Source organism: Panthera uncia (genome assembly GCF_023721935.1).
Source record: "Panthera uncia isolate 11264 chromosome C1 unlocalized genomic scaffold, Puncia_PCG_1.0 HiC_scaffold_4, whole genome shotgun sequence".
Taxonomy (NCBI): Eukaryota; Metazoa; Chordata; class Mammalia; order Carnivora; family Felidae; genus Panthera; species Panthera uncia.
The window spans coordinates 85,459,992-85,474,237 of record NW_026057585.1 but is presented as its reverse complement, the minus strand read 5'-3'; the positions used below and the strand labels follow the sequence as shown (position 1 = coordinate 85,474,237).

The window sequence follows — 14,246 nt, the reverse complement described above, 5'->3', positions numbered from 1 at the left end:
CTCCTGGACCCAGAGCAGGGACATGCCCCTGTGTCTCTCCATCCAGGCCGCACAAGAGACCTGACCTGTTCCCATCAGCCTCTGACCGCTGACCGCAGCCCAGCCCCTTAGTGTCCCTGGCTTCCTCCCTGGGGACCAAGGGGAGTCAGCGGGAGGAGCTTCTCTTACAGTCAGAATTCCTTGGTGGAATGCAGACAGCTGGAGGTCACAGAGTCCTCTATGATCTCACCACGAGGGGGAGCAAGGCCACTTGGAATGAAGTTTCTTTGGTAAGTGGGAGGAGACGAGCAGCTATGATGGAAAACCGAAGGACTTGGTGGCAGCAGTGGACCGACATCAATATCAAACCTTTGAACGTCATGGTAGGTGGCCCCTGCCTCGGCCCACCCAAGCTGGGCATACCAGCGTAGGGTGGGGCACAGGACACCGCACTGGGTCCCCAGGGGCAGTGGCCGCACTGATGGGCCTTCTCCTCACCCTCACAGAGGGCCACTCACGAGCCCTACACCCGGACAGAGGAGCAAGTACTGATCAACCGCAGAGACATCACTAGCGCGAGGGTAAGGAGGAGGCCTGGGCTGCAGCCGGCAGCGACCCCCACCCCACAGTCACCCTTCTGCAGCTGTGCCCAGGGGGCAACAGGCCATCAGAATAAGTCTGCCCCCTTCTATTTTCTAAACAACCCCCCTGAGGACCCTCCCCAACAGTGATCCCTGTGTTGGCCCCCTCATGGCATGTTAGTAACCGCCAGGCAGTGCTCCCTACGGGAACCCTTATATGATGACAGTCACCAGCAGAGACCCCAGAAGTCTCCCTTCCAATGATCCCCACAAAGATCCCCCAGCAGTCACCCGCTTTTAGTGGCCGTATAGGTAGTGACCCCTACACTGATGCCCCCATTTCATGACCCCTCTCAGGTAACTTCTCCCCTTAGAGTGGCCCCCCCACCCAGGACCCCATTCACTGAGAACAAACGTCCAGGCAGAGGCCTCCCACCGTGACACCTGCCTGAAGGAAGGTCCCCCGCCCTCTCCCAGGATACCTGGGACATGCAGGAGTTCATCACTCGCATGTACATCAAGCAGCTGCTTCGTCACCCAGCCTTCCAGCTGCTGCTGGCCTTGCTGCTGGTGGTCAACGCCATCACCATTGCTCTGCGCACCAACTCCTTCCTTGGCCAGGTGGGACTCCAGCCTGACCTCTGCCCCCACTGATCTAATGGGGCAAGGGCTGGGTGAGGCACTTTTCTCTCGGGGCCCCAGACTCCTCATGTGTTCATGGTGATTGGATTGAATGTTCTTCAAGGGCCTGTCAGCTCTGATGTTCCAGGGAACTAGAGATCAAGGAAGACCTCGTGGTGGAGGGGGCCCAGATTTGAGGAAGGCATTGGATTTGTGAAGAGGAAGGGCAGGAGAAAAATGGTGTGAGCAGAGGCAGACAAATGGGTGCCTGGTTGGGAAAGGTATCCCATTGTGTGTGTGTGTGTGTGTGTGTGTGTGTGTGTGTACACACACACACATATATGTACATACACACACACATTTTTAAGTTTATTTATTTTTGAGAGAGAGAGAAAACACAAGTGAGGGAGAGGCATAGAGGGCAAGGGAGAGAGAGAGAGAATCCCAAGCAGGCTCTGCACTGACAGCCCAATGTGAGACTCGAATCCATGAACCGTGAGATCATGACCTGAGCCCAAGTTGGAGGCTTAACTGACTGAGCCACCCAGGCACACCAAGGGTATCCCATTTTAACAAATAGTCACAAAGTGAGGATCACTCTGTGCTGGGGTTCCGGGCATGATCATAGCAGACCCAATCCTGTCTCAGACTCGTGCACGTCATTACAAATGCCTGAGTGTCAGAGTACATGGGAGCTCAGAGTAAGCATCCCGGTAGGGTCAGGGAAGCCTTCCTGGAGAAAAGGATGCTTCCACTGAGAACGAAGAGTGAGTAGGAGTTGGCCAGGCAAAGAGCGGTGGGAAAGAGTGTTTAGGGTGGACAAAACAGCTTGTGAGCGAGTTCTGTGTGTCAGTCTGGAAGTCCAGTATGACTTTGGTCTTATCCATGTTTTAATTTCTTTACAAGGCGTATACTACATACGTGAATTATGCTATTTGAAGTCAGTGTTTTAAAAATGTCCAACGTGGTGGCTGATGATTTCAGAGAGATGGTCAACAGCTAGATGGTGCGGGGTTTTTAAGTTATCTTAAGGAGGATGGCCTCTATCCTATGTCGTTGGAAAGTCAGGGAAGGGTTTAAAGCGCGAAAGTGACATAACCAGACGTGTGTTTCAGAAAACTTACACTGGCTGCTACAGTGTGGACCACGGGAGGGAGAGTGCCAAGAATGGGACAAGATGGTCTGGCAAGACCGTGTTGTGGTGTTTAGTGAAAGATGGTGGGTCTTGGACCAGGGCCATGGCCGTTGGTAAAAGAGGTCACGTGCATTTGAAATTCTCTAGGAGTTGAATCCATGGGCCTCCCGACTGCTTTTCTTTATAGCAAACACTTCATAAGCACTTCCTATGTGTGCCACCTTTTTTAACATACATCATCATCTCACACGTGTAGGGAAGGAGAGAGCAAGAAGTTATACTTCTGGCTTGAGTAACTGTGTGGGGACGGTGCTGTTTGTTGAGACGTGGGGACATAGGACAATGAGTAGGTTTGGGGAGAATGCCGAGGTCACTTTGAATTGAGTAGCATTTGAGGCGCCCATGCAATATCCACATAGAGATGTCTAGTGAGAGGTTAGAGCTCAACTCTGAGATCCTGCTGAGAGCTCGGGGGGTGGAGACTCCAACGTGAGGGCTGCCAGCGTCTGGGTGGATGGTTGCCAGAAGCTAAAGGAGTAGACGAGGTCACCTGGGAAGAGCATATCCAGTGAGAAGGGAAGAACGCCAGGACAGAGCTCTGAGGAGAGTCTCCAACTGAACGACAGAGAATGGAGGAGGTGCATGAAAGGAGACTGAGGAGGAGTGACCAGTAGAGTGGGGAGGACCCAGGAGAGTGTGCTGTCTGGTCTGGGGCCAGAAATGGCAAGAGAGGAGGCCAGAGAAGGATCATGGAGCATCCCTTGGATTTAGTTCCTGTGGCCTTGACAGGAGCTGCCTCCCATGCGGTGGAGGCAGACACCCAACAGCCAAGATTGCAGCACGAGTAGAACTACAAGGCAGCTTCAACCCCTCAACGGATCGTGAAATCAGTTCAGACTGCAGATACCAGCATTCTGATACAGAATGAAGTAGAATGAAAAAGAATGAAATAGAAATTGTACGTGTGTGCACGCGAGAGAGAGTGAGGGAGGGGGAAAGAGGGAGGATGTGAAATACAAAATTCACCTCTTACTATAGGTCCCAGTCAAAAAATGCTAGCTAAAACCTCTGGTGTAGGATATGTGTCCATGAAAGTCATGGCCTGTGAATACCAGACTGGTTTTGAACCTTGTCCCTATGCCATTAGGAGCCATAGCAGGCTTGTGGGTGGAGGAAGCAACTCTGATTTAGCCATGGATGCTCATGACTTGGAGAAGGCAGATGGAGTATTTAGGAAGCTCTTGCAGCAAATAGTGCAGAGAGTTTATTGCCTCCGGGAGTCAGCGGGGTGGAGCTGAGGGGACAGAAAGCTCTTCCTTGTTATAGACCGACATCCCTGGCCCATGACACCCTTAGGGAATTTGGAACAGGCAGGGAGCCCAAAACCTTAATCTCCCATCCGGGTTTAAGAAACTCTGCCCAGCCTCTCATTGGCCGGTGGATATGGGTGATGGCAAGGTTGTGGGTACCAGGAGGCCTCTGCGTGTGGTAGTGAACCTTGAGGCACTGAGTCTGTTGGCCATGGAAGTGGAGAAAGAGAGGAGTCCAAGGGACTTTGGTAACTGCCAGGGTGGAGTTGGAGGCTGGGAGCTGTTAACAGGGTCACAAACTATAGTAGGGTTACAGCTTCATGGGAGATTGGGGGAAAGTGAGTTGGATTTTTTTTTTTTTTAATTTTTTTTTTCAACGTTTTTTTATTTATTTTTGGGACAGAGAGAGACAGAGCATGAACGCGGGAGGGGCAGAGAGAGAGGGAGACACAGAATCGGAAACAGGCTCCAGGCTCCGAGCCATCAGCCCAGAGCCTGACGCGGGACTCGAACTCACAGACCGCGAGATCGTGACCTGGCTGAAGTCGGACGCTTAACCGACTGCGCCACCCAGGCGCCCTGGATTTTTTTTTTTTTTTTAATGTTTATTTATTTATGTTGAGAGAGACTGAGAGAGAGCTGGAGTGGGGCAGGGAGAGTGGGAGAGAGAGATTCCCAAGCAGGCTCCATGCTGTCAGTGCCAAGCCCAATGTGGGGTTCAGTCCCACGAACTGGGAGGTCATGACCCAAGCCGAAATCAAGAGTTGGATGCTTAACCGACTGAGCCACCCAGGAGCCCCAGTGAGTTGGATTTTAAACAGAATTCAAGGTCATGGTCATCCATCCATGAGTCCATCCACCCAGGGAACTGGACCCGTGAGTAGGCCGGCGGTGGGGGGCGGGGGGCATATGCAGGAAGTCGGTCAGGCCTTGTCTGGGAGATTTGGGAGACAAAGCAGCAGGAGTCGCTGGGACAACCAGAGAAGGAAGGATGAGGCTTGGTGCCCTCTGTCTCAGCGGCCAGGGCCTTTCCTTCCAATCCTGGAGCCTGTTCTGCCTCTCAGCCACCTCCCTTTCTCAAGTACCCCTGCTCCAGAGGTTAGGAGCAAAGGTTTATAGTCAGACAACAGTCTTTTTTTTTCTTAATTTTTTTTTAATGTTTACTTATGTTTGAGAGAGAGAGTGAGACAGAGTGTGAGTGGGGGAGAGCCAGAGAGAGGGAGACACAGAATCGGAAGCAGGCTCCAGGCTCTGAGCTGTCCGCACAGAGCCTGACGCGGGGCTCGAACTCACAGACCACGAGATCATGACCTGAGCTAAAGTCGGACGCCCAGCCGACTGAGCCACCCAGGCGCCCCTATAGTCAGACAACAGTCTTTATTGCTAACTCTGTGGCCTCAGGCACCTCTCTGATTCCTCATCTGTGAGACGGGAATAAAGCCCACTTTGGAGGATGATGGTGATGCTGACATAAATGACACATGTGGGGCCTTAGCATGGTGCCTGGCTTGTACATGGACAATGTGGACTAAAGGCAGCTGCAAAGTTGCTGATGAAGAGCAGCAGGAGTACAGGCCTGCCCTTCCCCCGACAGATGCCGCCCTGCCCGGCCTTGCCCAGGCTCTGTGCCACTGACCTCTCTGCCCCTCTCTTTTTCTCTGTCTTTCATATAGAAACACTATGAGTTGTTCTCTACCATAGATGACATTGTGCTGACCATCCTTATCTGTGAGGTCCTCCTCGGCTGGTTAAATGGCTTCTGGATTTTCTGGAAGGTGAGATCCTGGGTCCTTTCTGCCATCACCCCAACTCCTTAGGGACTGCACCCCACCCTTGGGCTTCTGGTCCTACGAGCTGAGGGTCTGTGTGTGTGTGTGTGTGTGTGTGTGTGTGTGTTGTGTGGAGAGAGAGACCAACCACTTCTGAGATGTCTGTGATGCAGCAGAAAGTAATTTGTACTGGGGCACCTGGGTGGCTCAGTCAGTTAAGTGTCTGACTCTTGATTTTGGCTCAGGTCATGATCTCATGGTTCGTGAGTTTGAGCCCCAGGTCGAACCCCTCATTGGGCTTTAAGCTGACCACATGGAGCCTGCTTGGGATTCTCTCTCTACCCCTCTCTCTTTGCCCCTCCTCTGTGAGCACTTGTGCAAACCCCTATGGTCAAGTCATTTCTGAAGTCCAGGGATTTATTTTGCCTTTGGCCATGTTTGAGAAGAGGCTTTAAGAAAACCTATTAGGGGCGCCTGGCTGGCTCACTCAGTGGAGCATGCAACCCTTGATCTCAGGGTTGTGAGTTCAAGCCCATGTTGGGTATAGAGACTACTTAAAATAAAATCTTTTTTTTTTCAAGCATATAAAACAGTTTTTTTAATGTTTATTTCTGAGAGAGACAGAGACAGAGCATGAGTAGGGGAGGGGCAGAGAGAGAGGGCGACACAAAATCCAAAGCAGGCTCCTGCGATCAGCACAGAGCCCAACATGGGGCTCGAGTCATGAACCACGAGATCATGACCTGAGCCAGAGTCAGCTGCTTAACCAACTGAGCCACCCAGGCACCCCTAAAATAAAATATTAAAAAAACAACAAGACTATCAAGTCTTTATACCTTTCAAAAAAAGGAAGTATCATTTAAACACAGTTACCAGGGGGCGCCTGGGTGACTGTCATTTGAGCGGCCGACTTTGGCTCAGGTCATGATCTCATGGCTCAGGTCATGATCTCACGGTTTGTGGGTTTGAGCCCCGAGTCGGGCTCTGTGCTGCCAGCTCAGAGCCTGGAGCCTGCTTTGGATTCTGTGTCTCCCTCTCTCTCTGCACCTCCCCTGCTCACAGTCTGTCTCTCTTTCTTTCTCTCTCTCAAAATAAATAAACATTAAAAAAAATTTTTTTAATACCATTACCAGGACAACCAGTTAGAATTCTAAGCTTTCCAGGGGTCAGAGGTTCACAGAACACGGTGTAGTTGAACCCAGAACAACATTGCTGAAGTCTGGGCGTCTTAAAGACTGCTTTGTGCAAATAACATTTGCAAGGATGTTCATTAACAGAAAATTGAAGGGATGGTGCACACCCTTAGTGTTTCCTCACTCGAGGGGAGGGGAGTAGGTACGGTGCTTTGTGTGAACATTTCAATGGTCCACTTTATCAGAATTAGCCCTGGAGGCAGGCAGACATCTGTTCCATAAGAGAAAACATTTCTTCCTTTGTATCTTCTTGAGATTTTTTTTTTTTTTCAGCAGCAGTAGGGGGTCTGTACTTTCTTAGCAATGCTTCTTTAATTTTTTTAATTTTTATTTAAGTAAGCTCCACGCCCAGTGTGGGGCTTGAACTCAACAAAGGACCCTGAGATCGCAAGTCACACCCTCTATGGGCTGAGCAACCAGGCACCCCAGGGGGCCTGCACTTTCAAGGTTAACCCCCAGGCTTTCATTAGGACAAGGGAACTGAAGCAAGCCTGAGAATCTTGTGCTCCTCCCAGTCACTCTGCTTGTCCCTTAAACCCAGGGTTCTCAACCTCAGCACTATAGACCTTTTGGCCTGGATGATCCTTTGTTGTGGGGGCTGTCCCGTGCACTGGAGGGTGTTCTGAAGCATTCCTGGCCTCTCCCCACTAGATGCCACTTAGCACCTTCCTAGTTGTGACAACCAAGAATGTCCCCAGACATTGCCAAATGTCCCTTGGAGGGCAAAATCATCCCTGGCTGAGAACTCATGTCCTAAACCCTAACCTTCATCAGGGACCAGGGTGAAAACCAGGGTTTGTTAGAGATTGTTTCTGCCTCCTTCTCCCTCACCCCCCTGGCTGTTGTGGAGGGGGGAGGCTGGGGGAGGGAAAGAGGAAATGCAGGAAAGTGGAAAGCCTGTAAATTAATATCTCAAAATATGACCCCACCATGTAGGAATCCCCAAAGTTTTGTCCCCAGCTCTTCCTTTTCTTCTACTCTTGTGGATTCCTTTTTCCTCCTTACCCCCACAGCCTATTAATCAGTTTCACCGCCTAACGATTTCTCAAACGTCTTGCCACTTCTGCCTCTTTGCTACCCCTCTCTAGCTCTTGCCTGGTCTTCTCCCACTAGGATGTTGCTTTAGCCTCCAGGATACCCCTCCCCACCCCCCCACCCCACCCCCCATCAAAGTAATCTCCCCAAGGCACAGGCCAAAGTATCCTTAAAATCCTGCCCTGGCTCCCTGTTGTTTATAGATCAGGTCGAAAGGCTTTATAGTGCTTAAGGCCTTCCACGATGTGGCCCTTGCTTATTTCTGCAGCCTCATCTTTCCCTGCCTTGCCCTTGAAGTTCCGGCTACCAGACTGCTTGCAGCTGCACTCCCCAGCGCATACCCACACGCACCCGCACACGCACGCATCCGCACACGCACGCACACGCACCCTCACGCATCCGCACACACCGCTGCTTCTTGCCTCCATGCCTTTGTCCAAGCTGACCTCTCGTCTATGAAAGCTCCCTGCCACTTTATTCATTTGCTCTACTCCTGCTTACAGCTTCAGACTCGTTCAGAGATCTTCTCTTCCAGGAAGTCCTCCCGCCTCTCCCAGTGTCTCCCTGACAATCTCTCTCACATGGAGTTTCAATTTACTGTCAATCTGTCTTCCTGGAAATTGTGTGCCCTGCAGGGCAGAAATCTCCTTGTATCCTCAGGATCCGGTGCAGGGTCTGGCGTATAGTAGGAGCTTAATACTGGCTGGTTAGAGCGCCGGATCTGTGGCCAGGCTGACTTGCGTCTCCTGATGTACGTGTAGGCACAGGCACGCCGAATGTGGGATTCCAGGAGGGCTTGTGTTCACTGTTCTACCTGATACGTTTAAGAACTTTTTTTTCCCATTAGAAAAAGTTTTCTTGGGGCGCCTGGGTGGCTCAGTCGGTTGGGTGGCCGACTTCGGCTCAGGTCATGATCTCGCGGTCCGTGAGTTCGAGCCCCGCGTCGGGCTCTGTGCTGACAGCTCAGAGCCTGGAACCTGTTTCAGATTCTGTGTCTCCCTCTCTCTGACCCTCCCCTGTTCATGCTCTGTCTCTCCCTGTCTCAAAAATAAATAAAACGTTAAAAAAAAAAAAAGTTTTCTTTTTGAATATTTAATGCAGATATAGATTGGTCGAAAACTATATTGAAAGGTACACAGAGAATTCTTCCTTCCACTCCCTCCCTTCATCTCTTCCCCTCCACCCCAGGTAATCTTTTTAGATTTATAGCCTATCAGTGTGTATTTTGCGATCATAAGCTAATATGTGTATACTTTAGTTTGCCTTTGCCTTTGTCCTCCATCCCTCCTCTCCCTCCCTTCCTTTGCCTTTGCCTCCCTCCTCCCTCCCCTCGCACTTTGCTTTTGTCACTTAATGGATCCTGGCAACCTTTCTGTATCAGTACATGGAGATATTTCCCATTTGTCTTTTTTGCTACACAGCGCTCCATTGAATAAATGCTCCGTGGTTTATTCAATCGGTGTCTCATTGCTGGACACTTTAGTTGTTTTCAGCCTTACACAGGTGTCATTTTGTACTTGAACCAGAGTTTCCGTGGGTCAGATTTTAGTAGTGGGATCACTGGCTGAAACATAAATGTATCCACTGTTTGTTAGATAAATTCCCCCTTTCGTGGCTGTGCTTGAACTTTTCATACATGAGGCTCCTTCCTCAGTCCCCACCCCTATGTAACTTTGTGCCTTACTGGACAGAGGGCTTGTAAAAATTTCCTGTCTCTCTCTCTCTCTCTCTCTCTCTCTCTCTCTCTCTCGTACAGTGAGGGCTAGTGTACTTCTGAACTAGCTACTGAAGTAGTGTTCTTGAATGTTTTTATTAGTATTTACTTTTATTGTATTATTAATTATAGTGTGAGCCACACAAAGCCTGGAGCATCCGAACGCTCTCCTGTCACCTAACCGTAGGGCAAGGCCATTTTCAGCAGTGCGCTAGCCCAGGTGGCTGCCCAGCTTAGGAACTAGCTGTGTATACGTGAGAGTCTCCACTGTGTGTCTCTGAGACTGCACTTGGCCGTGGACACACGTACGAGACAGGGAGTGCATGTGTGTTTTGTGGCACGTTTGGGGAATGCAGATAAGTAACAGCAGTGGGTGGCAGATGACTGGCCCTGCTCTGAGAGGAACACTGAGCCTCCCAACCTTGGGGCAGTGGGAGGGCAGGCCCAGGATGTCCCCACAGGCTGGGCCTGATAGACCCCACTGGGGCTGGCCCCCCCAACCCTCCCAGGACGGCTGGAACATCCTCAACTTCCTGATCATCTTTATCTTGCTCCTGGGGTTCTTCATTAATGAACTCAGTTCCATTTCCATCACCTATACCCTCAGGTGAGCTGGGAACTCGGGAGAAGAAGGGGAACTGTCTGGACCCCGGGAAGGAGATGAGGTGGGGATCAGTTCTGCCTGTCTGGGCAGGTCAGGGGGCAGGGGGGAGGAGGGGTCTGGGAGGGGCCAGGGGGCACCCCTGAGAGGCTGTGCCACAGGGCGCTTCGTCTGGTGCACGTGTGCATGGCGGTGGAACCTCTGGCCCGGATCATCCGTGTCATCCTGCAGTCGGTGCCTGACATGGCCAATATCATGACCCTCATCCTCTTCTTCATGCTGGTCAGTGCCCTCCCTTGCCCTCAATCCTCCCCTTCCCTGAGCAGGGCCCCTGGGTCACTGGGGATACAGGGGTGTCTGGAAGAAGAGGAGAGGCCTATGGGCCTGAATCCCTGTCATTCCCTTGGTGGTGTTCATTTGCATGGCATGTGCATGTCCTGTCCCCAAGGTCCCTGGGTGAAGTCCAGGCATCTTCTCTGGTTTCTCTGGCAGGTGTTCTCCGTGTTCGGGGTCACTCTCTTTGGTGCGTTTGTGCCCATGCATTTCCAGAACATGCAGGTTGCCCTGTACACCCTTTTCATCTGCATCACCCAAGATGGCTGGGTGGACATCTACAGGGACTTTCAGTGAGTGTCTGTGGGGCTTCCGGGCCCCCAACCCAGTGGGGCGAGGCAGTGGGAGTGGGTGGTCCAGAGCTTGGGATGAGGGTGTGCCCAGCAGGAGGGGGGTGCCTGGAACTTCAAACTGGGGGAAGGGAGACCCCTGAGACTGGGGCCTCTGGGTTTGTGGCCTGCTTGAAGCCTTGTTCCCCTTGAAATTCCACCTGTTCAAAGTCCTACTGCAGGCCTGTTCATCATTTCCCCTGTCATGCTAAACAACTGGGTAGGTCTTGAGCAAGAGAGCAGCTCTGTGGTTTCAGGACAGCCTCCCAGCCCACACCTGAGCCCACCAAGCTGCCTGGATTCCTGGGAACTCAGAGCCTCATTTCATTCTTTCTTACACCTGCTGCCCAAGGCCATTTGGGGCCATAGATGGCCACCAGGTTCTGTTCTTTTCCATTACCCTATTTGTTTCCAGTGCACTCTAGGAAGTGGGTCCTCCTGACTGATTTCTTTTTATCTCTTGTGAGACTAGAAGCACAGCTGGGAAAGGGTTTCTGTGGGCACCACCCACTATGATGTAGGTAGTGGGAAAATCATAGAGTGTAAATAAAGGTATACTGGAGGCTGGGCTTTTGAGTCTTTGCTCCATCACACTAGCCATGCAACCTTGGACAAATTCCTTCATCTCTCTTCTGAGCCTCAGCTTCCTCACCTGCTGATTGGGGATTATTGTAATTAACTGTGTCTGAATTGCTGTAAGGATCAACAGAGAAAATCTATTTAAATCTCTTAGCATAGAGCCTGGCACAGAGTATCTCTATATGCGCGCGCATGCGTGTGTGCGTGTGTGTGTGTGTGTGTGTGTGTGTGTGTGTATGGAAAGAGAGAAAGAAAGACCTCTTCTTTAGGAAAATATCTTATAGGAGATTCATAACAAGGTATTAATAGTAGATGGGTTTTTTTCCTATATATCTTCCTTCTAATTCTCCTATTATGAGCTTGAGTTATTTTTTAAAATAAGAAAATCGTGAATAAAGAGTGTAGCCAGTAAATTAAACTTGATAATGCCGATGGACACATCCCCACCTTAGAGGGCTGGCTTGAGGCCCTGTGTGCTCAACAAAGAGCAACTGCTATGACAGTCAGGAACAGGCATTCGATCAGCACAACAGCAGTGAGGTAGCAGAAGACCCAGTGGGCCTTGAGGTAGTGTCCCCATTTCCTAGATGGGGAAATCGAGGCTCAAAGGGCCCCTGTCTGCCATCTCCAGGATGGAGACAAGAGAGTACGCAATGGAGATTGGGGGTGCTGTCTACTTCGCCGTCTTCATCACCATCGGTGCCTTCATTGGCATCAACCTGTTGGTCGTTGTGGTGACCACCAATCTGGAGCAAATGATGAAGGCAGGCGAGCACGGACAACTGCATCAGACAACCTTCCGTGAGGTGAGTGGGATGGAAGGGCAGAAGGGAGGAGGGCGCAGAATATACTGACTTGACTGTGTATATGTGCACATATGTGTGTGTATGTGTGTATGTGAGCGCACATGCACATGCTTCCACACTCGAGGGCCTGGGGAAAGTCAAGCCTGAGACCTGGGGGCAGCATGCCCTACCTTGAGTGACATCTGAGGGGTATGGATTTCCTAGGTTTTTAAAGTTTTTTCATTTTGAGAGAGAGAGCATGCGCGTGCACAACGGGGGAGGGGCAGAGAGAGAGAGAGAGAGAGCGAGCTAGAGAGGATCCCAAGCAGGCTCCACACTGCCAGCACAGAGCTCAATGTGGGACCTGAACCCATGAACCATGAGATCATGACCAGAGCTGACACTTAACTGACTGAGCCACGCAGGCGCCCCCTAGATGCCTTATGTCTATGGCAACTCAAAACTGAGTGGCTGGGTGACCTTTGGGCAGATAACCAATTTAAGCCACAATTTCTTCTGCAAAATGGGAATAATAATAGTTCTTTTCTCATAGGACTATCATGAGAATTATGGAGATAAATGAACAGTAGTTGGCACACACATACAACTCATTAAATGTTAGCTGCAGTGCTACTCATTCAGGGGTAGAACCTCCAAAAGGTCGGTGGGGGTGGAGGGTGGAGTACTTCCAAAATGTTGACGGCTGTGGGCTATGACTTCAGAGTAGACAGGGCTTTAGAAGTTGGCCGGGTAGGATTTATCAGGAGGGAAACTGGGTGCTAAATTTTGAAAAGGGGCTAAGAATTTTCAAAGAGGTAGGGAAAGGGCTTATGCATCTGAAGCCTCCCACCAACAGCGTAGGGAGGCTAAGATCTGTTGGAGCTCAATGAGGGGCATTAGAACCCTGGTATCCTGGGAGACTCATCCTCCCCGAAGCCAAGCAGGAAGGGACTGGGGGAGGGGTGTCGGCTGAGCTCTGTCCCTTCCCCGTTTCCCTCTTCCCAGACAGGCAAGGAGGAGGAGGATGGAAGTAACTACCTGCCACTGGTGCACTGTGCGGTCGCCCGTTTGGAGATGTCTGGCCTCCCCCAGGAGCCACTTACGGGGGGCAACCTGTCTAACCTCTCGGAAAACACCTGTGACAACTTTTACCTGGTGCTCGAGGCAATACAGGAGAACTTGATGCAGTACAAGGAGATCCGAGATGAGCTTAACATGTAGGCCGGGTATCGGGGGTACCCCGAGTCCCAGAAGTCTGGGCTGAGCGCAGACCTCGGGGCCATCACCATTCTATAACATGGGCCCTGGGGCCCTACTTGACCAGGGTCTGTGGGTGCAGGAGCTAGAATCCCCAGACCTCCCTGTTCTTCCATCCCAAGTGAGCACACAACTTTGGCTGGATCTCCATAGGAGTGAGGGGGGAGGGCAAAGCGGGGTGGATGCCAGGGAAGAGATGTGGGGTCTGCCCCCCTTTTTCTCCTTCCCCTCCAAACTCCCTCAGCCCTCGGAAAGTACTCACCCCTCTGCCCCCAGGATAGTAGAGGAGGTGCGCTCCATCCGCTTCAACCAGGAGCAGGAGGAGGAGCTGATGCACAAGCATGTGTCCCTGAGCCTGTCGGTGGCGAGTGGGTCCTCCCTGGACATCCACGACATGACTTGCCAGCAAGACTTGATCACTGCGCTCATCAACAGGGATAAGGTGCATGCAGCTTCCCTCTCCTACCCAATAAGTGCTCGTCCAGCCACCCCACCCAGCTCAGCCTCTGCCCCATTAGTCAAACTTTCTGTCGATTTCAAGACAGGTCTACCTTCTAGACTTCTGTGCACGGACTGCACTCCCTCAGCCACAGCTGATCGGTTAGGTTCCACCCTTTCCTCCTCAGAGAGCCTCTGCCGGCTCCCTTCAGGCTTCTCCCATGGAGCCACTTATGTTTCTAATGCCTTCAAACCTACCCCTTCCTAGGGTGGCTTGAGCCAGCTCAGTTTCTGCTTAGTGGCAGATACCTAGGCCCACTGGGGGCAGAGGGCCCCTGGGTTCTCTCCAGGGTGCATAAGAATGGCCTCCTCTTGGGGCACCTGGGTGGCTCAGTCAGTTGAGGGTCTGACTCTTGATTTGGGCTCAGGTCATGATCCCAGGGCTATGGGATTGAGCCCTGTGTTGTGCTCTGGGATAAGCATAGAGCCTGCTTAAGATTCTCTCTCTCCCTCTGCCCCACTACCCCTGCTTGTGCTCCCTTTCCCCCCCTCTTAAAAAAAAAAAAAAAAAAAAAAAATAAATATAT

At 51.4% G+C, this 14,246-nt stretch overlaps 1 protein-coding gene across 1 annotated transcript; it reads left to right on the top strand.

Annotated features, from left to right (window-relative positions):
• Positions 1 to 60: 60 nt before the first annotated feature.
• On the top strand, positions 61 to 13,927 carry CATSPER4 (cation channel sperm associated 4). The gene is made up of 10 exons (XM_049618898.1): positions 61 to 362; positions 486 to 560; positions 1,038 to 1,181; positions 5,300 to 5,401; positions 9,847 to 9,944; positions 10,100 to 10,220; positions 10,431 to 10,564; positions 11,811 to 11,985; positions 12,970 to 13,181; positions 13,498 to 13,927. Exons 1-10 carry the CDS (start codon positions 189 to 191, stop codon positions 13,925 to 13,927), a joined length of 1,665 nt encoding a protein of 554 aa, XP_049474855.1. The 5' UTR covers positions 61 to 188.
• The last annotated feature ends 319 nt before the right edge of the window (positions 13,928 to 14,246 follow it).